Source organism: Rhinichthys klamathensis, unplaced genomic scaffold, assembly GCF_029890125.1.
Source record: "Rhinichthys klamathensis goyatoka isolate OS25496 unplaced genomic scaffold, OSU_Roscu_1.1 h1tg000015l_1, whole genome shotgun sequence".
Classification (NCBI taxonomy): Eukaryota; Metazoa; Chordata; class Actinopteri; order Cypriniformes; family Leuciscidae; genus Rhinichthys; species Rhinichthys klamathensis.
In genome coordinates, this window is record NW_026606567.1 from 3,722,435 (window position 1) to 3,744,538 (window position 22,104).

General features: G+C 36.9%; 2 protein-coding genes across 2 annotated transcripts in view; one reads left to right on the forward strand and one right to left on the reverse strand.

Annotated features, from left to right (window-relative positions):
* LOC130069457 (serine/threonine-protein kinase/endoribonuclease IRE1-like) overlaps nt 1-22,104 on the reverse strand; it is a 119,851-nt gene that overhangs the window by 41,587 nt on the left and 56,160 nt on the right. The window lies entirely within an intron of this gene.
* LOC130069437 (ral guanine nucleotide dissociation stimulator-like 1) lies at nt 2,726-20,334 on the forward strand. The gene is made up of 17 exons (XM_056233318.1): nt 2,726-2,818; nt 7,696-7,970; nt 8,770-8,808; nt 9,675-9,844; nt 9,994-10,136; nt 10,215-10,436; nt 10,608-10,711; nt 10,877-10,961; nt 11,891-11,962; nt 12,060-12,146; nt 13,880-13,912; nt 14,272-14,393; nt 15,209-15,301; nt 15,464-15,557; nt 16,348-16,638; nt 18,871-18,985; nt 19,978-20,334. Exons 1-17 carry the CDS (start codon nt 2,795-2,797, stop codon nt 20,121-20,123), a joined length of 2,115 nt encoding a protein of 704 aa, XP_056089293.1. The 5' UTR covers nt 2,726-2,794; the 3' UTR covers nt 20,124-20,334.

Below are 22,104 nucleotides of genomic sequence, written 5' to 3' on the forward strand. Positions count from 1 at the left end.
TTATTCACTACCGGTCAAACATTTTGGAATCATCAAGTTTGTTTATTTATTGTTAATATTATTCATCAAATACAGTAGAACAGTATATAGGGTGAATTGAGGTAAATGTACCCAAGTTCACTCTATTTTAAAGTCATCATTAAATCTTTAAATCAAAAGAAATGTTTTAATGGAATATCGCAGTATGTATTATAAATGATTTATCCATGCACATCTTTGTTGTTGTTGTTGTTATTGTAGTTCATGTGCCACATAATCTTTAATCAAAATATCTTCCCTTCCATCTTCTTTGATGACTTTACTTGTGTGAGGGCGGGGCAACCTGTCACTCACATCAGATCAGCCAATAGCAAACCACAACCACCAATGATTCCCCATGGACAAAATCAAGCCCCGGCCTACATTTTTTCTTGTTTGAGAAGCCATTTCACTCATATGTAGGCCTATGGATGCTTTTAACTACTGGGAAGTTCATATTTGTGAGTTGGAAAGTCCAGTTTACGATGTCAGTTGCGTTAAGGCACTTCATCGGAGTAAGTTAAGTTAGGCCTACTTAGTAGGCTACTTGTACTACAAAATAAAAATAAATAATAGGCTACAGGAAGGTTTTTAAACTCTACTTCTAGAAAATGAAGAACAAAGAATGTGCATCAGGTGTGTGTTTGCTTTTTTATGTTTTTAATTAATTTATGAAGCCACTATAAACTTCGTTCCTTATATATTGTTTACAATGCTATTATATTTAATGCAGGCAGTTTGCAAAATCACAGTCCCATAAGGAAGTTCTGTTGCTCTACATATAACCATGTTAAACAATCAACCTAGGTTACACTGTTTTCAAAGTGACTGATTTCCCTCAACAATACAGAAGCTCGGCTCCCATAGTGACGTGTGAATGCTTTTCCATGATAGCCAAATCTCCAGGGGCTGGTTTCAGTTTTATATAGCTCATAGCTTACACTTTTAGAGTTCAATCCACAGCTCAGATTTCAAGTTATTGTTTATTAACACAGAATATAGGTTTTATGTGTGCACAGCGAAAATGACATCATATTAGGTTCGGTTTTGTGGCCTTTGCCTCTAACCATCATTTTCACAAAATGTTAACCATGCCCTAATTATATTCTCACCTAATTTAGCTTCTCACTTCTGAGATAAAAAATAATTTGAGTTTGGAGAGTGACACCTGCTTTCCTAGCCTATTTGAAGCACGTAGGCTACGTCTCTACCAAAGTGTAAAATATTATTTGGAAAGCCGCAGTTAGATGAGATGCTCGCCAGTGACGACAGCAACACGTCACAGATCCCACGGGACGCACGCATGAGGTCTTCTTGAATAGCTTGAAGGACTTCCTGGCCTCCGTTGTGTGCCAACCAGAAAAGCCCTTCCCTCGGGCGGTTCATGATCTCGAGCCCTGTACTTTATGAGGAGGATAGAAGTAATAATTCAAATATAAGACTGACTGTCAGAGCCTTCATAATGTTTTTGGCACACAGTACAAATCAAAGTGTCAAATGCCCAACAGTTAATGCAAGTTTTAACCATTTAGCCCATGGCATATCTATAATATAGTCCATTCTGGCCTACTATATGCTATATATACCAACTATATAAATACATATAGGCCTATTAGCCTACCATGTAATGGTGTACATTTCACTTTGATTTTTACTGTATAGCCTATTTCACAAATAAAATTCTCTTTATCTGAGTTTTCTGATATTTAGATGTTCATAATATTAAGGTGTCTTATTATTTGGGCTGGTTTAACATTTAGTTTGTCATTTGTCAATATTAAAATTGTTTTTTTTGTATTGAAACTTGCAATTTGACATCTATATGTAGGCATATGTAGCCTTTTATTGATGTAGGCCTAAGTAGCCTACAAAAAGGCAATGTTAATTGTTATTGAAATAAAAGGCATAAATAGTGATCTTTATTTCTTTAGCTTATTTTGTTTTTTAAAAATCATTGACCTTTTTATAAATGTAGCCTACGTTTTGTTCAGGTCAAATGAAGTTACCGTAATATTCACAACTCAAGAATGAATGAATAATGAAATTTCCTCTGAGTCGGTAACCATAGTAGGCCTAACAGTTCGCTAATCGAGCGCTTTGTAGCAGTCTCAGACTGAACTAAAGGCTGGCAAAACGTATCAAAGTACGGTTAAATTACTTCATTATACATTTATAGTGATGTATAGCCTACTTCAAATATAGCCTTCGTGTTTTCTTTTAAGCTAACAGCGCCACGATATGGGTCGCGCGAGAGGAAGATCAACAGATGCGAAACTTGAAACTTTGAGTCAGAAATTCATTCAATTCGAATTCGAATTCCTTCGAAAATCGCTTTAAAGATGTCAGTTGCGTCCAGTGTTGATATAATGGCAACGTTCTTCTAGTGTTGTGTCGTACAGTGTAGACTTCCTCCTTTAACACCTCCCACTTCATGATGCCCTTATGAACGCAGGTGAAACGACACATCAGTGCTGGCAGTCTGACTCAAAGGAAAGATAGTTTAACATAATGGGGATTTTAGATTGGCGCTTCTGAAGTTATAGAGAATTTAAGCTGATAATCGTTATTTTTTATAAAGGCCTATAATCGCTTATTATTCTAAACATCTGTTTGAATATGCAGCTGTTTGATATAAATAACGCTTTATGCAACTCTCAAGATGTTTATTTTCTAGCGAATGCGAATAGTGCAATTAAGTTTGTTTTCTAAATTATTATTTTTACTTCTATGGTTATTCGTGATGGAAAGGATTATATCGTAAAAACATCCTTAAGAAATGGGAAAATGGGAGTTGACAATGGTAAGACGAATGATTTATTTGTGGTGTCTGTGTTAAATGAAAAGTAGTCTACTGTACAATCGCACACATAATGTAACTGTGTTATGAATCGAGTTGTGTGTGTGTGTGTGTGTGTTTTGCTGTGCCCTGAATGCACTTTAAATAGAGTTAACAGATCGTGTTCAGAAAATGTGCTGTCCCAGCACCTGACAGATATAGGCTACATCATTGCTGAAAGACGAGGCCATTCAATGTGGGTCAGAGAGAGAGGGGCTGGATGTTACTGGGTTAAAATAAATGGTCATGAATCACAGTTATACAATAGGAGAGACCGGGGCAAGTTGTCACAATGGCTATCAGTTAAACAGTTTAACACATGTGATTTTTCTAGCATTGCGTTTGAAATATCGAGTTCGAAACTGGATCATTTTTTGTAACTACATTTTTGTAATGCTGTTAAACCAAGTTAGTATTTTGCAATTGATTGTCATCAATATTACATTGTAATCAATATTACAATGTCTGTCTGACAAAATTTTTTTTTTACCCATCCCATTTTTCTATTTTTTTTTTATTTAAATAGACAATAGTACATTTTAAATGCATAAATGTTTAATATAGATGCATACAAAATAACAAGGAAGTACATGTCTACAGACATATATAAAGTATAGCTACAAAAATAGGATTTAACACAATTAAATAAAATATGATAAAGTCATAAAAACGTCTCTCATGAAAATAATTTAACCGATTTCAACTTAATTTTTAAGTTATGCGAGATTCAGCTTGTTTTTTTTAGGTCCGTTTAATATAATTTAATTCAAAGTGAATTGTGCAGCAAAACTGATTATACTTTAAAATTTAAGGCAGCTGCTGAAATTAGTTTTTTTTTGTAGAGTATAAAATTACTCAGAGTATGTAACGCATTACAGTAATGCATTATTTCGATATTTGTCTTATTGTGTGCTGTATAATAAGCTTATGATGTACCGTATGTTCTGAACGGACTAATCTACAACAGCCACCAGTTTATGCCCAGTTTGTGTGTGTCATGTGCCTCTGTTTTGTCTGCTGTGAGATTTGGGCTGGTGAATGTTGGCAACAGACATTAAGCCGAAGTAAATGACCTAGTCAGCAGCACTTCCAGTACAGCTTGGGAATCTGTGTTTGTTGGGCCGCTGGGCGTTATATAAAATACATAGTGATTTTTGTTCAGAAAGTAGATGTTATTCTTTTCTTTTCCTTGAATAATAGCAATTTCTCTCGTGCTTCCTGCTATCAGATGGCAAATGCCCATGACCTGGTGTGACCAGTGAGTAACTGGGTCATTCCTGGGATTCGGTAATATTTCAGTCCCTCTGACTTTTTAAAGTGGTGGTTCACCAAAATGAAACGTTAAAAGCTTTTCACAATACTTCAGTATGTCCGTTATGCATTTATATAATTATAGTCATAAAATAATGTCTTATTTCTATCGTACACTATAAGCATTCTGTCATGTCCCTGAGGCACTTTACTGAATTTGTACTTAGAAAATATTTAACAAAATGTGCACAGTATCTATAATTTTGGCAATATTGTAAGAATTTCTTTGTCACTTTCTTGTGAAAAATATTTTTCTTGAAAAAAAAAAGCAAGTATTGTAAAAAAAACAGACGTTATGTCCCTCAGTCTGAACATCAACCCCATCACGCCAACAATTCTCCTCCTATAATAATGACTCCACCCATATGTGACCTCACTTACCAGAAATGACATCATTCAGGTCTCTTTAACAGTGGTGCAGAAGATGGTAAGTAGTATCCTACTTTTTAATTCTTATTTTGAGGTGTATTATAGTCAGGGGGGGTACTGTCAAGCTTAACAACTCAACCCCATCACATAAAATTAAGATGGCAAATTATTATTTTTCACAATTTTATTTTAGTCCATAAGTATACACAATGTACTTATTTTATTGCTGAAATATTTTCAAGCTGAAATATTACCGAATTCCAGGAATGACCCAATTATTAATGTGTGGTTTAGATGAGATATAGAGCTGAAAGAGCAACCAGAATGGGTTTTTATATAGGACAAGATTTTAAAAACGGCTTTTAAAGGTTAAAAAATGCAAGCAGGTATTGATTTTGAAAAGCAGGATCGTTGTGCGTGTGATATTATGCAGCTTTAATGATATGTTTTGTATATATAATGCTATGTTTTGTGTCCCAGGTTGAAAATACAGAGTCCCAGGTGCATGTCCTTTGAACTGAAGCGCTCTGCCTCTTGAGCTGCAGACAGGTTCTCATTAGCTGTAGTGTTTGTTCACTGGAATAAATCAAAAGACACTTAATTTTGCTTATTCATAAGGACAGACTCATGTTATATTCAGAGATGGAGATTATAAGTTACAATAGCTGTAGTTATTAGCAATTGCTGAGGCAGGCAAGCTTTTTCAAAAAGCCACTGCTCTAAAACAAGTTTAAACTTTCCTGGCTATCCAGAACACCCTAGCGACCATCGTAGCAACCACCTAGAACACCATAGCAACACCCTGGCAACCGGCAAATCAATAGCATCACGCTGGTCCATTTTTCATACACTCTTCTCATAGAAACCTCTCAGAAACGCCCTACCAACTGCATAGCAATGCCTCTTCACATAGCAACCACCCAGGAACGCCATAGCAGCTGCATAGCAACACCCTGGCAACCCACAACACGATAGCATCATGCTGGTGCATTTTTCATTCTCTTCATATAGCGACAACCCAGAAACGCCCTAGAAACTGAATGGCAATGCCGCTTCACATAGCAACCAGCCAGAAATGCCCTAGCAACTGCATAGCAACACCCTGGCAACCCTTAACACAATAGCACAATGCTTGTGCATTTTCAAACACTCTGACTCTTCACATAGCAACCACCCAGACACATCCTAGTAACTGCATAGCAACACCCTGGCAACCCTCAACACATCATGCTTGTGCATTTTCATACATTCTTCACATAGCAACCCCTCAGAAATGCCCTAGCAACTGCATAGCAACACCTTGTTAGCCCTCAACACAATAGAATCATGCTTTTGCATTTTCATGCACTCTTCACACAGCAACCACCCAGAAACGCCCTAGCAACTGCAAATCAATGCATCTTCACATAGCAACCCCCCTGAAACGCCCTAGCAACTGCAAATCAATTTATCTTCACGTAGCAACCACCCTGAAACGCCCTAGCAACTGCATAGCAATGCATCTTCACATAGCAACCACCCTGAAACTCCCTAGCAACTGCAAATCAATGCATCTTCACATAGCAACCACCCTGAAACGCCCTAGCAACTGCATAGCAATGCATCTTCACATAGTAACCATCCAGGAACGCCCCAGGAATTGCATAGCAATACCCTGGCAACACGCAACACAATAGCATCATGCTTGTGCATTTTCATACACTCTTCAAATAGCAACCACCCAGAAACGCCCTAGCAACTGCATAGCAACATGCTTTTCTTGACTATTTTTCTTGACTTTATTTCTTATCAAGCACATGTTCATCCAACTGAAGCTTTGGATTTGAACAGTAGTCTCTTGTTTTGCTTGCTTGTTTTCACACATTCAGCTCTCCTCTTGTTTATCCGTTTAACCCGTCAATAATGGGCTGTAATTGACAGTCTTCAGTGTCATACCCGCTTCTAATAGTTTACAGTCAACAACACACAACCTATACTCAGCAAAAGAGGTAATCCTGACACAAAATCCCTCAGGTGTGCAGGTGTAGACTTGCCCTAATGTTATAGTGACATCAGCTGCTAGTCAGCCAGATGAAGCTTGTAATAATGACTCTTTGTCCTCGTGTCTGTGGTTTGCAAATCCATGCTGCTTTTAGCTGACAGCTCAGTCACCAGTGTTGTTTTACAAACAGTGCATTATGGGAAGGGTTTTTGTTGAAAAGTGCATGGTATTTGATTTAGAACATGTCTCGCCCATTTTGTAGCTATGTTATGGTTTCTTTGCTTGACTTGAATGTTTATAATATAAACATTTTAAAATGTATATGAGTCATAAGGGAGCGTGTACACTATTCTAACATTTGGGGTCAGTAAGATAAAAAAAAAGAAATTAATACTTTTATTCAGTAAAGATGCGTTAAACTGATCACAGTGACAGTAAATACATTTATAATGTTGCAAAAGATTTATATTTAAAATAAATGCTGTTCTTTTGAACTTTCTATTCATCAAAGTATCCTGAAAAAAGTATCATGGTTTCCACAATAATATTGTGCAGCACAACTGTATTCAACATTGATAATAACCATGTTTCTCAGATCTTTTCTGAAGGATCATATGACACTGAAGACTGGAGTAATGATGCTGAAAATTCAGCTTTGATCACAGGAATACATTACTATTCCTTTCAAATAGAAAACTGTTATTTTAAACTGTACAAATATTTCAAAATATTACTATATTAATATTTTTGGTCAAATAAATGCAGCCTTGGTGAGCATAAGAGACTTCTTTCAAGGATGAATATTTCTTACCTATACCCCAAACATTTGAATGGTAGTGTATATTTTAGGGATTGTGAACGGATGTATTGTGTCCTTGCTTATTTACTCACCCTTATTCAATTCTTAAAAAAATATTTGGTCAATTTGTTTTGTTGTTGTTGGATTTTTGTGGAACATATGACTAAGTATGGACTTGGTATGGACGTGTATAAGTCAATATAGAAAAACATAAAAAAAACTGTGTAAACTGGTCCTTAAACTACAATACTGTATATATATATAATGATCCTTCAGATATATATATATATATATATATATATATACTGTAACTGTATATATATATATATATTATTATTTTTTGGTATTGTCGCAGTAATGTCTTTTGTGTCATTGTCAAAGGAGCCTGTTCAGGAGTGGGGCGAGGAGCATGAAGACGGGGCGGTGTTCGGGATCACCCTGCGCAGAGAGCCGGTCCTGCAGTCAGCCGAGCCCACAGAGGCTTTCGTTCAGTACCGCACATGTAAAGTGCGCAGGTTAAAAGCGGCCACGCTGGACAGGCTGGTCTCTCACCTCCTGGACCCCTGCTGTCAGGAACAAGACTACGGCAGAATACTGCTGTCCGCGTATCACACGTTTACCAGCTCCAACAAACTCATCGAGATGCTCTTCCAGAGGTGTGTGTTTAGAGGTGCATATGGAAATGTGTGTTTGCGATAACAGGCTGTATTTGGCTATCTGTTGTTTGTGTGTTGGATTTCTCTACGTCATTTATTTATATAGTACGTCACCACTGATGATCACTTCCTTAAACTCATCATGACTGACTTCTGGTCTCGGTGGGTTAATGGGTTCATGTATTACCTTTTTTTATGAGAAACACTGCATCAATTAGGCACTTTTTAATTATATTTTTCACACTTTTGATTTAACACATGGGTTTTGAATGTCTGTTCAGACAGGCCTGTTTCGTCTTGGTTGAATCTTGCATCTAAATGCATTACTTTTAACTCTTTCCCCGCCAGCGTTTAAAAAAAGAAAAAAAAAAGAAAAAAGAAAAAGCCAGCCAAGTTACTTTCTCAACATAATGTGTGTCTAGACCAACTCTTTAATCTAGATTATTTATCTCTAATCACCATTGAGCTAAAAAAAAAAAAAAAAAAAAACTAAATTCAAGATCTAGATATCTGAAAACAAGTCTTAATCTTATGTAATTTTCTTGCTTGTTTTTTACTGTAAAACCAGACAAATACTAATAAGGAAAGGTTATATGCAGTTTTTGCATCAGTCCGTCATTCATTCTTGAATGTGTAAAGTGAAAAGGTGTGTTTTTATAGCTACTATCTGTTATAACACTGTTTTGTCAATAAGGTTTAATGACAAGACGTCTTAAACTAATTAAGCACTACAGTACTGTTAATGTTTTTTTATAAATACTATTCATAAAGAAGTATACCTTTTCATCTTTTCTAATAGGGACAACTCTTCGCTTGACAGCACCAGTTACCCTGACAGGTAAAAATATACGCTGACAATAAGATGTTTGACACTTTTTTTTTTATGTCCAGTAGACCATGATTAAATGAATCTGGGTAGGGCCTATCTGTTTATCCAACCAATAGCAAATGGAGGAAGCATATTATTTTTGAAATTATGTTTTGTGCCTCTATAGTGGTGGATAAATTATACTGGATCTTTAAGTCAAGTCAACTCACCTTATTTATATAGCACTTTAAAGCTCTTCACGCCTTGGCCCCCAGCTACATAGCTGGTATTATTCATCCGCATGTAGCTCCCAGGTCCCTTAGATCTTCCAGCCAAGGTCTTCTCCATGTCCCGCGGTCCCGGCTCAAACAAAAAGGTTATAGAGCCTTTTCCATTGCTGGCCCTCAGCTGTGGAACCAACTGCCACCTGACATCAGAAATGCTTCGTCTATCACAATTTTCAAAACCAGACTCAAAACTCACTTATTTACATTGGCCTTTCCTGCGTTTTAATTGTCTTACTGTGCTATGTCTGTATTTATATTTGTATTTATTATATTTTTTATTATTTTTAGTTTTTTTCTGGCTATTGCGCTATGTACAGCACTTTGGTCAGTGCAAGCTGTGTTTAAATGTGCTATAAAAATAAATTTTACTTACTTACTTACTTACTTTATACAATACAGATTGTTTCAAAGCATCTTCACAGTGATAAACAGGAACATAATGATCAATGATGTAAAGCAGTGTCATTATTCAGCTGAAGTCAGTTCAGTCTCGATTTAATTCAACTTTAAACAAGTCCGCTCATTTCGTAGGGTTTCTGATGTACAATTTTGAAAATACAGCTTCAATACTTGATTTGTTTTTACCCCTCTTTCCCGATTTCCTCGTAGCTGTTTGTGGACTTTGCTCCAGATGTGGTTGGACGAGTACAGTGATGATTTCAGGGATCCTCCCATGCACTCTTCCCTGCGTCTCATGTGCTTACAGCTGAGAGGACACCCCTTTCTCTTCCCCCTGGCTAAACACTATGAAGCGCTCCTGAAGAAATTCCAGACTGAAGGTCAATACTGGATTATTTGTTTGTTGTGCACATCATTTGAAGATTTTATTACTTGATATAGGCTGAAAAATGTGTATGGATCAACATTTAGCCTCTTGAATAAGTGAAGCCAACTACAATTTAAACTCTTCTGTCTTTTGCACATCCAGATGTTGTGGCAGATTGTCCAGTTGATTATATAGAAGAACCAGGCTTGAATAAGGAGGCGAAAGACGTTGAGTCAGATAACCTTGCAGATTTCATGGATTTCTCCATCACAGATGTTACAGAACAGCTCACCCGTGTGGATACCGTGAGTGCCATTGCTTCATTGCTTCCTTATGGTCATGGTGACAGTCATCTTGTAATGTTGGTGTTTCTGATGTTGTAGGACTTGTTCATGAAGGTGGTCCCTTTCCAATGTCTGGGCTGTGTGTGGTCCCAACGAGACAAGAATGAGAACCTCTCACCCACTGTTTGGGCCACCATCACCCAGTTCAATGCAGTCACCAACTGGGTCATCACTTCTCTGCTCCATCCCTCATCTTCTGCCTCTTCCTCCACAACCGCAGAAAGAGCCAGAGTCATTGAAAAATGGGTTCGGGTCGCACAGGTATGCCCTTTTTACAGAAAAAAAGTGATGCTGCAATGTCTACTGAGAAAATTAAAGTGTTTTTGACCTTGGATGCATGTCAACCTATTGTAGGTGACCTCCAAAACAAAAGTAGGAACCTTTAAAATATCATTATAGGTATTAAAGAAAGACTTATTTATTTTGACGCAGGGGTGCAGAGAGCTGAAGAACTTCTCCTCTCTTAAGGCCATTTTATCTGCCCTTCAGTCCAACCCCATCTACAGACTAAGGAAGACCTGGTCTGCTGTGAGCAGGTACTTATATACACCCTTCAAATGTAATTGGGTTTTATGGCCACTATAGTCTCATACAGCTGGTTTTGTTTTCTATATTTCTAACCAGCAAGTACTTTGTAGAAAACCCTGAGCCACTGGTGGGAAGCCATATTTCATTGCAAACCTCTGATTCTGTATTTCCAGAGAAGCCGTGTCTGTCTTTGAGAACCTGACCAAAACGTTCCCTGATGAGAACTGTGTTCTGACCAGCCGAGAAATCTTTGTGGATGTAAGCCATGAATATAGTGTCTGTTATTTAAGTATTATTTATGTAGTATCATATTTATGATAGATTTGAATTAATATTTGGATTTTTTATTAATTATTTTAAATTAGCTTTAATTTGTATATTTATACACACACACACACACACACACACACACACACACACACACACACACACACACACACACACACACACACACACACACACACACACACACACACACACACACATATACAGTATATATAAAGATTTTTAGTTTAAAAAAAAAAAAACCATAATAAACACAATAATCAAAATGCTTTCAAACTATCTTGAGTTGGTGTTTCTGGTCCAGATTTGAAGTCACTTCTTGCGACGTGAATTTAATTTAATGATCTTTTATAATTTCAAGTTGAACACATTTGATCTCATATTTGGAGTTATTTTCTCTCTTAATCCACTTATGCTATTATAAATTGAGACACAGGTGCTGTTTGTCTAAAACTGACTTCTCTGTTCGACCAGAGTGTGCTAAGATTATTATAGCAATGATCTGATCTCTGTGTTCACATGAAAGCACTATTATAAACATTTCTTATTATTATCAATGTTGAAAACTGCTGCTTAATATTTTTGTGGAAATTGTGACGCATTTTTAAAAGATTATTTGATGAATAGAAAGTTCAAAGGAACAGCATTTATTTGAAATATAAATATTTTGTAACATTATAAATATCTTTACAAACATTTTTGATTAGATTAAAGCATCCTTGCTGAATAAAAGTTTTAATTTATTTTTAAAAACAATCTTACTGGCCCCAAAATTTAGAACGGTAGTACAATCTAATTATGCATCGATTATTTTACCCAGTATTTGTATGTGCTATGTACTTTTAAGATTATTAGGGTGTCACATGCTAGCTTGATTACATGTTGTTTCTCACATATTATAGGATGGGAGTCAAGATGACATGGATAACAATACCACAAAAACATCCAAAAGATGCCCTCTAACAAAACAGATGGTAAAGATGACAGATGGCACACTTTTTTATATTTAATAATCAATGTTTTACAGTGATACTATTCAGGTGATTAATAGCTGAGTGATTTTTTTTCCAGAGCTCAGCTGGAGGAACAGTTCCATACCTGGGCACGTACCTTACAGTATTGAACATGCTGGACACTGCCCTGCCAGACACTGTGGAGGTGAGGTTGGAATCATGTTTGTTTAGGAATGGCGGAGTGCTTGACTTTATTAGCGGTGCTCATACTATTACATATTGTTCACCTTGCGACACCTCAGCAACCATACCCCAGAAAACACCCAGAACACCTTAGCAGACACATAAGTGTGTGCTAAAATCACACAGAACACTCTAGCAACTACCTTGCAACCACTCAGAAATATCCTAGTTACCATCCACAACACCCAAGCTACACCATAGCAACAACCTAGCAACACTCAGAATACCCTAGCAGAGAATGTGATAAAAACCACTCAGAACACCCTAGCAGCCGCATAACTGCGCGCTAAGAACACACCGAACAACCTAGCAACTAACTTGCAGCCACTTAGAAATGTCCTAGTGACTATCCAGAACACCCTAGCAACACCATTGCAACAACCTAGCAACACCCTAACAACACTCAGAATACCTTAGCAAAGAATGTGATAAAAAAAACAATCAGGCACCCTAGCAGCCGCATAACTGTGTGCTAAAGCACACAGAACAACCTAGCAACTAACTTGCAGCAACTTAGAAATGTCCTAGTGACCATTCAGAACACCATAGCAACAATCTAGCAACACCCAGAATACCCTAGCAGGGAATGTGATAACACCCAGAATACCCTAGCAGAGAATGTGATAACACCTAGAATACTCAGCAGAGAGCAGGCACTCAAAACACTCAGAACACCCTAGCAACTACATTGCACCCACTGTCCTAGTGACTATCCAGAACACCCTAGCAACTACATTGCACCCACTGTCCTAGTGACTATCCAGAACACCCTAGCAACTACATTGCACCCACTGTCCTAGTGACTATCCAGAACACCCTAGCAACTACATTGCACCCACTGTCCTAGTGACTATCCAGAACACCCTAGCAACACCATTGCAACAACCTAGCAACACCCTAGCAACACTCAGAATACCTTAGCAAAGAATGTGATTAAAAAACAATCAGGGCACCCTAGCAGCCGCATAACTGTGTGCTAAAACACACCGAACAACCTAGCAACTAACTTGCTGCAACTTAGAAATGTCCTAGTGACCATTCAGAACACCATAGCAACAATCTAGCAACACCCAGAATACCCTAGCAACACTCAGAATACCCTAGCAGAGAATGTGATAACACCCAGAATACTCAGCAGAGAGCAGGTACTCAAAACACTTAGAGCACCCTAGCAACTACATTGCACCCACTGTCCTAGTGATTATCCAGAACACCCTAGAAATCACTTAGCAACACCCATAATACCCTAGCAGAGAATATGATAAAAACCACTCAGAGCACCCTTGCAGCCGCATAACTGTGTGCCAATATCACACAGAACACCCTAATGACCATTCAGAACACCTAGCAACACCATAGCAACAATCTAGCAACGCCCTAGCAACACACAGAATACCCAAGCAGAATATTTGCTAAGAACATCAAAGTAGCTGTATTACAGTGTTTACAGAAATCACACACAACACCAATGCTCCAGTGACCAGCCTGAACACCCTAGCAACTACGTAACAACTATTAAAACATCTAATCAGACACCTATGGTAGCAATGCCCTGATGTTTGCATAACTCACATTTCTTTTGAAAATGTAAAAATGTCCTTTTTTTCTTATCAGTTTTTAATTTGGTTTCACATGCAGTGTAATATCATAATGTATCATTTTGATTAATATCTGTACATAATTTATTATCAACAGGGTGGCCTCATTAATTTCGAAAAGAGGAGACGGGTGAGTCCTTCTGTTTGTTTATCTTCTTAACTGTCTAATTAAATGTATCCAAAGCAGTCTTTGTCCAGATCTTGTTGTTATAGATTTGGTAAGAGCTCATTCTGAATAGACATGAAGTCCTCTTTAAAGCTTTGGTTTGACGTCGGCGCCGTAGAGATAGACTTATGTTTAAAAAGCACTCTCTTCCTCCGAAGGCAGACTGATGTTAATCTCATGACTGATTATTTGTGAGGGGTGTGTTACATAACAGTCATGCTAACAGTCTTTGGCTTTGTTTCCTCTATTTCACTTTAATCTCTTGCTCTGTATATTCTTGCTTCGCCTCTCATTTCTTGGGAATCACTCCCGCTGTTTTACAGGAGTTTGAGATTTTAAGGCAGATCCGTCAGCTGCAGGCCTCGTGTTCTCAGTATGTTTTACCCCGTCATCCTCAGATCGCCGCCTGGCTACAGAGTCAGAAACTGCTGTCGGATCAGGAGAGGTGAGACTCCAACGCCCGAATCCTCTGAACCGAGTCATGATAGATTTACAAAAAGAGTGGGCAAATGTGTGGATCAAAATAAATACTATACTTTAGGTCCTTTTTTGAGGATATCAAATTAATATTAATCTCAATGTCAATTTATTTGTAAAGCACAACTGAAAATAAAAATATAACATAATAATAAAATATAATATAAATATAAAAACTAAAATAATATAATTTAATATAAATATAAATACTGCAATTTAAATATATTAAATGAAAACTAAGACAGAAAACGATAAACATCAGGATTAAGTTTAATCCTAAATGTAAATAGCAAAACAGCACTAATAAGTTCAATTAAAATAAAATAATGGTAACACTTCATAATAAGGTCTCATCTGTTAATAGTAGTTAATGTATTAACTAACATGAACTAACAATGAGCAATATATTTTTTACAGTATTTATTCATCGTTTTTAATGTTGGTTAATAAAAATCCAGCTGTTCATTGTTTGTTCATTTTAGTTCAGTCCATTAAATAATGTCAAAAATACAACATTTGATTTTAATAATGTATTAGTAAATGTTGTAATTACCATGAACTAATATTAATAAATGCTGTAGATAAAAGTATTGTTCATTATTAGTTTAGTAGTTAACTAATGTCAACTAATAAAACCTTACTGTAACGTGTTACCAATAAAATAAATTGATAAAAAAATAAAATAAAACAAGGAGTATTGGAACCTTACAAATATTCCTCCAGAATTCTGTTATGAGATCACTTCCTTTATCTTAATTGTGCTTGTTGTGTCACTGTCGTCAGCTATGAACTTTCCAGACAGCTGGAGACTCCTCATGACACTTCTCCATCTAACAGCGGCTGGAGTCACCAAACTCTCACCAAAAAGCTCTCATCGTGAGTATCAGTTTGAACTCCATTTCTAACTTATGTCAGGGCGCAGATAGGATTTCTTGAGTTTGCTGCAATTATCCTATTAGCTGCAAGCTTTCATTAGCATAATAGAGTGTACACAACAGAGATAACGTGACTTAACATGGCAAGAATTTATGTTTGCAGGCTCTTGTCAGGAAATGAGGGCTCGCGAAAGAACGCAGATCAGATCAGCGTGTCCTCGTCAGGATCCAGCGGCTCTGAAATTGAGGAATCACCGGTACTACACATACAATTTTATATCAATTTAGAAGCTTTTATTTTGTTAGATCTTAGTAGAAACATTTAATTATATACACACACTGACACACACACACACACACACACTGTCTCTATTCGCTTCTAAGGTCTTGACCGTCTTTTACATCATATCCTGCAGACACTAAAACTTTTGTCCTTGTTTTTAATTTCCCACCAATCTGACACGAGTTTTCGTCGCTAACATGACTCAAGCACGGCGTTAAAGAAGTCATCTCTGTGTCAGCAGTCATGCCTTCTGTAACTTTGCACCGTATTCAGGGACATACTTGCGTCAGATACTACAGATACTTAAAAAAAATATTTTAAATTCTTGAAAATTTTGGCCCTAATCGCTTCCTTGACGTCATTTGAAGTTGCTGAGACCAAAAATTCAGTTTCATTAAGTGTCAACAAAATGTTGAAGGCTCTTTCACAACATTAACGTTTATGCATTTGTGTACTTGCATTCAGGCTACACTTTATCAGGAATGAAACCCATGATTATATTCTACAAGGCTGATCTCATTTCATGTCTCTCATATGCTTTCATCCTTTTCACATAATTAAGTAATTTAAACTCAAATCAACATTGTCCATGTCCATTAATTTGTTTAGCCATATTGATATGGTATTATCATTCAGTCATTATACTGACTGTTTAGCTCAACTGGTATTTTCGTCTCAGAGTGTTATGGTGCTTTTTATGGTGTCATATGACGTTGTCTTTTTGTAACTGGCTCTAAAATGTGATTCTCTCCTTTCATCTCTAGTCTCTTTCCAGTTGCGTTCAGAACACGCCCAAGGGTTTTCCCTCGTCTTCCTCTCCTGATTCCTCTACCATGTCTAGTTCATCCTCCAGCTCTCACCAGGACCTCAGTCTTAATCCATCTTCCTCATCCTCGTCTTCTCCAGCGTCAGCTAACCCTCACCTGGTCTCCTGCCATAAGCGCTCGTTCTCCATGACCACCCTGCCCTTCTACAACAGACAGGTGGACGACTCCTGCATCATCAGGGTCAGCGTGGAGTTCTGCAACAATGGCAACATGTACAGGAGCATACTGGTAAGTTCTTGCCCTTGGGACAGTGTTTTTTAAGACCGCCTTTTTGATATCAACAACTACAGATTTTGTACAGTTAATTCCCGGCATGGGAGGCGTGCTAACAAGGGCACTATATAGACCGCAGCTTCTTGAGACCAGGGGAGTGAGGTTTACTCACACAGCTCTTACTAGCTGGTAGGGGTTGCACGGACTAGTCAAGTAGTCAACTTTAATGCTCTGCCATGACGCTTTAAAGGGATAGTTCACCCAAAAATGAAAATTTACTCATTTAATCCTAGGTGTGTATGACATTCTTCTTTCAGACGAATACAATCGGGAGTTATATTAAAAAATGTCCTGGCTCTTCCTGGCTTTATAATGGCAATGAATTGCTGTTTCTGTTTTTAAGTCCATAAAAGTGCATCCATCTATGATAAAAGTGCTCCACACGGCTCTGTGGGTTAATAAAGGCCTTCTGAAGCGAAGCGATGCGTTCGTGTACAAAAAATATCCATATTTAAAACTTTACAAAGTAAAATAACTAGCTTCCGGCCAAACGCACATATGGATTCCACTTAAGTGTAAACCGGAACTTATGTGAGTAATGCAACGTACTGCTGATATTTATGCTACGCCATGACGCACGCATGCGCTACTTCTGTTTACATCAGTTAAAATGACAAATAAATGCATACTCTGAGAGAGCTCCACAAGATGTTTTATTATACCATCTGGATGCTCAGAATTCATCGGATGAATGCATGTTTTAAACAGCATAAGTTAATTGTGTTTTTTTACACGCAATCCCTCTCACTAATGCGTTCATATAAATATTTAAGGCTCGTTCACACCAAGGACGATAACTTTAAAGATAACCATAAAGTAATAGTTCTAAAAATCATTCTCAATATTAAAGAAGAGCAGAGTCCTCTCCACAGCTATAACAATAATGACACAGAGAGACGATATTGTTGGAATCACTTTCAGAACGATTTTATCCAGCTGATGAACGATAAAAACATTGACAGCCAATCAGAATCAATCCTGGTGTGAGGAGCTCGAGCATTTAAAGTGACAGAAATCCACAGGCTTAGAAACCAAACGATATCATACACTGGTGTGGACGCTAATAGTTATCTTTATAGTTAGCGTTCTTGGTGTGAACGGGCCTTTATTGTGCTGCTTTATCTGTATCTGATTTAGAACGAGCAGAAATCCGTGAGAATTATAACGAACCAAAGACAAAAGAACTGATAAAAATAAACTGCTATGTAGGAGCAATAGCCTTGTGGGCAGCGCTGTGTCATATGCCATAAGCTCGAGGTTCAGGTTTATTTCTTCATTATTAACGTCATTAGTGACTAGTTGACGTTGTTCAACCCCTACTAGCTGGCCTCCGTAATTATCCCCCACTAAACCTCACTCCCATCCGGGTCACGGCACCAATGTAACCCCACCGGTACTACTCACACCACTCCAAACGGGATTCAAACTCAAGAGGCTCGCTGGCGACTGACACTAGAGGTTGTTGTCTTTAGTGTCCTTGTTAGCGTGCCTGCCTCCCATGCCGGAAACGCTGGTTCGAATCCCGCTTGAAGAACCGGAGGAGTTATATAACTGATGCTACAGCTTATCCTCACTTCTCTATGCCAATTTGGAGGGACGTTAATGCAAGAATTTGCCAATGATTATATATAATTATATAGCTTTATTTATTTAATATAGATTAAATAAATAACCCCCCCCCAAAAAAAAAAAACTAAACAATGATGTAATGTTCTAGGTACTCATCTTAATTAGTATTCATTTCTGAAAGCCTAAGAATGGCTTGAATAATAATGCATTGAATGTTACTTATAGGTGCAATTTAGCATCTTTTATATTTGCTACTTAATCATAATCATCATCCTCAAATGTATAATTACCAGGCTGGTATGTTGATTGTATGTTGATTGTTTGTTAAATGTTACAAACAATAAAATGTTGTTGTTTGTTAAATATAAATATAATTACTGTTATGAATTCAATAAAGATCTAAGAGTCATTTTGTGCAGAAATCCACATCATTCAAAACCTGTTCTTTGAGTCAACATTTATATCCTCTTCTGCTGGATATCACTACTAAAGATTGTGGAAGATTGCAGTTCTTTTATTTCTTAAAGAGTTCTGTAAACATTTAGCAGAAACTGGAGTGAATTCTGTTCTTTCTCAACTGACTTGTATGTTTGTTTGTTTTTACGATCTCTTGCGCAGTTGACCAGTCAGGATAAGACGGCCCAGGTGATCCAGAGAGCTCTGCAAAAACACAACCTGGAGGATGTTAGTGAGCAGGATCTCACCCTTGTACAAGTCCTGGCCCAAGGCAGAGGTACTGAAAACTGGTTTGACTAAATGGTAACACTTTACTTGAAGGGGTGTGCATAAGACTGACATGACAGCTTCATAATCATGACATGACGCATGTCATGAATATGAAGGAGGTTTTATGCATGTTTATGACAACTGTCATGAAGTGTCATTCCCTCAATTATGACATATTAATGCAAATATGACATTGTTTGAGATGTCTTGTTATGACACCTTGACAAACCAATACATAATAACCTGTCAGTGTCATGACAACTTGACATTACTAAGACAACACAACCTATCATAAATATGTCATAAACATGACATAGCAGATTAATTATCAAACTTAAAAAACCGCTTAGCTTTATGGGTTAATATTACATTAAACTGTCATGTGGTTGGTTTTGACATTGGCTGTCATGAGGCCATTATAACATTTTAATGACAAATTACATTTGTACCACTGTAGTTGAGGTCAAGAAAATATTCATGACACAGTTATAATGGCCTCATGACAGCCAATGTCAAAACCAACCACATGACAGTTTAATGTAAAGTTAACCCATAAAGCTAAGTAGTTTCTTAAGTTTGATAATTAATCTGCTATGTCATGTTTATAACATATTTATGACAATTTATGTTGTCTTGGTAATGTCAAGTTGTCATTACCAAGACACTGACAGGTTATGATGTATTGGTTTGTCAAGTTGTCATAACAAAGACATCTCAAACAATGTCATATTTGCATTAAAAATATTTCTCATTTTTGCATTAATACATGCATAAAACCTCCTTCATATTCATGACATGTGTCATGTCAGTCTTATGCACACCCCTTCAAGTAAAGGGTTTTCCGAATAAATTAAACTTGTCATTATTAAAATATAGAAACCTTTGAATCCCACTATATGTTTATACTATATTAAAACTATAAATGGAAGGTTTTTTGGTTTTATTCAAAATAATGCACATGTGCAATACTCATCATTTGTATGCATGTTTTTGTTGTAGAGTTGCATATTCCAGAAAAGGCCAATGTATTTTACGCCATGTCTACATCAGCCAACTATGACTTTGTTCTACGGCGATGCCCAAAAGGCCAACGGAAGCAACTCATACGCTCAGTTTCACTGTCATCAGGACGAGCAACGAAATAACCGCGGATTCAGCCTCGATTTCTGACGGATTCCTATTTCCTGTGCAGTTGTTGAAGACACGTCATTCAGACACAAATGGAGATGTGTGAGATCGAAAACAAGTCATTTGAAGACAATAAAAGACTATTTCTGATCCACATTTCACCTTGGGAGGTGATGCAAACTTCATGAGACGCCGTTCGCAAGCTATTGTACTTCCATAATGTATTTCTGTTTGAAACAGGATACTTCGTTGAAAGGTTAGAATATGAGGGTTTGGCAACGTTTTTACATTTTGATGTATAATTCATTTCTTTGGAATAACATGCACTAATGAATCATGCATGATAAAATCAAGAACATTCTTAGATGAAAAGATTCTATATAGAACCTTAAAGGGTTCTGTTCTGTCAGGCACTTCATTTATAGAACATTTTATGGGTTCCCATCATGGGATCATTTTATGGATTTACAGTAGTTTTAATTAATTAATTAATTTTATGACTTAAACAGCTTGTAAACATACATTTTCACTGGAAATGAAGACATTTCACTCCTTATATACTTATATAGAACCTTTTTGGCATAAAATGTTCTTTAGAGTTAAGTCAAGAACCTAAGGGTTCTATATGGAACTGAACCTTTTATTTTCTAAGAGTATATATATATATATATATATATATATTTATATAAATCGTGCCAATTATGTTGACTGAAGGGCTTTGCAATGGAAAGGCAACCATCACATGTTCAGTTTCATGAACTGATAACCCTGTAAATTGTTTGAAGTGACAAGAGACAGATAACAAACACGGCACCTTCTTGAATTCCTCACATTCAATGCAGTGATAATGGGATAAAGCAATGCTTTTCAATGACCTTCCGCTGTTGTGAGACCGTCTAACCAGATCCACTGTATGATAATGCACTTACTTCGAATTGAAACACAATCGGACACCTAGAGGCCTGGAATGAGACTTGTTTAATGTCCACACAGAATGCCTATGGTTAATACATCATCAGTTCAGTGTTCCTTCTCATTAAACCACCAGGATGCGGGAAGACCGGTGCAGTGGCATTCCTGAGACACGCTTTCATGCTGTTGTCCACAGTTACATGTCATTTCAGTCACATGTCATTTGATGAATCCAGTTTTTACAAGAATATTATTTCTGATATTATTGTATGAGGCTGTGTGGCTGCACTGCTGTATATTCTCTACTGATATTTTTACACCACTATGTCTTGTATCCTCCTTTATCTGCTCAAAATTCAGTAACTTGACTCTCCACAATCAGTCTACTTCTACGGACTTATACTGTACAAGCTCTTGCAGTGTAAAATTAACAAGATAAATTATATTATCACTCTAAGATGTTTGAAATGTAGATATTTTAGTAATGCAATATTTATGTTAGTTTATGTATATTACAGTTATTTTAATCATTTCAATGTTTCATTTATTATTATTTTTAATGTATTTTTTTTTATTTGATTGTATTTTATTTTATATTATTATTTTATTTAAAATATTTTTTTAACTCAATGTTTTCTGAACCCTGCAACATTTCACTGATGAACTTTAAGCAATTTTGTCTGAAAAACAATGTAAAAAAACATGTAAATAAATACACAGAAGTGAAACGTGAGCGCAATCTACATGCTGATCTGAGATGAAAGATGGTTATGCACAGATCGATGTGGATTTGCTGCTATGGATGGAGAGGCATTGTGAAAATGAGCTGGTATAAAATGCTTACGATGTCTGAATATTCTCAAAGGTCTCTGACACAAGCAAGAAGCATCTAAAGTCACACTTGCAAATGTTGGTATAGGACTGGGTGATAGGCACCTAAGCAGCCTTATATTAAGCTATGATTAGCAAATCTTAAAGCACCTGTTCAGTTTTATATCTTGAAGACTTGACTAGGACGGCATTGAGATTTCAGTGACCTCAGCAGATCACGCGGAGAAATAAATAAATAAAATGATTGTGATTGTT

Bases quoted from the DNA above. Each gene is read 5' to 3' on its own strand.
- LOC130069437 (XM_056233318.1), top strand. From the start codon at position 2,795: ATGGGAAAATGGGAGTTGACAATG. The intron at 2,819-7,695 runs GTAAGACGAATG...TCATTGTCAAAG, and splicing joins GAAAATGGGAGTTGACAATG to GAGCCTGTTCAGGAGTGGGG. The intron at 11,963-12,059 runs GTAAAGATGACA...TTTTTTTTCCAG, and splicing joins GCCCTCTAACAAAACAGATG to AGCTCAGCTGGAGGAACAGT.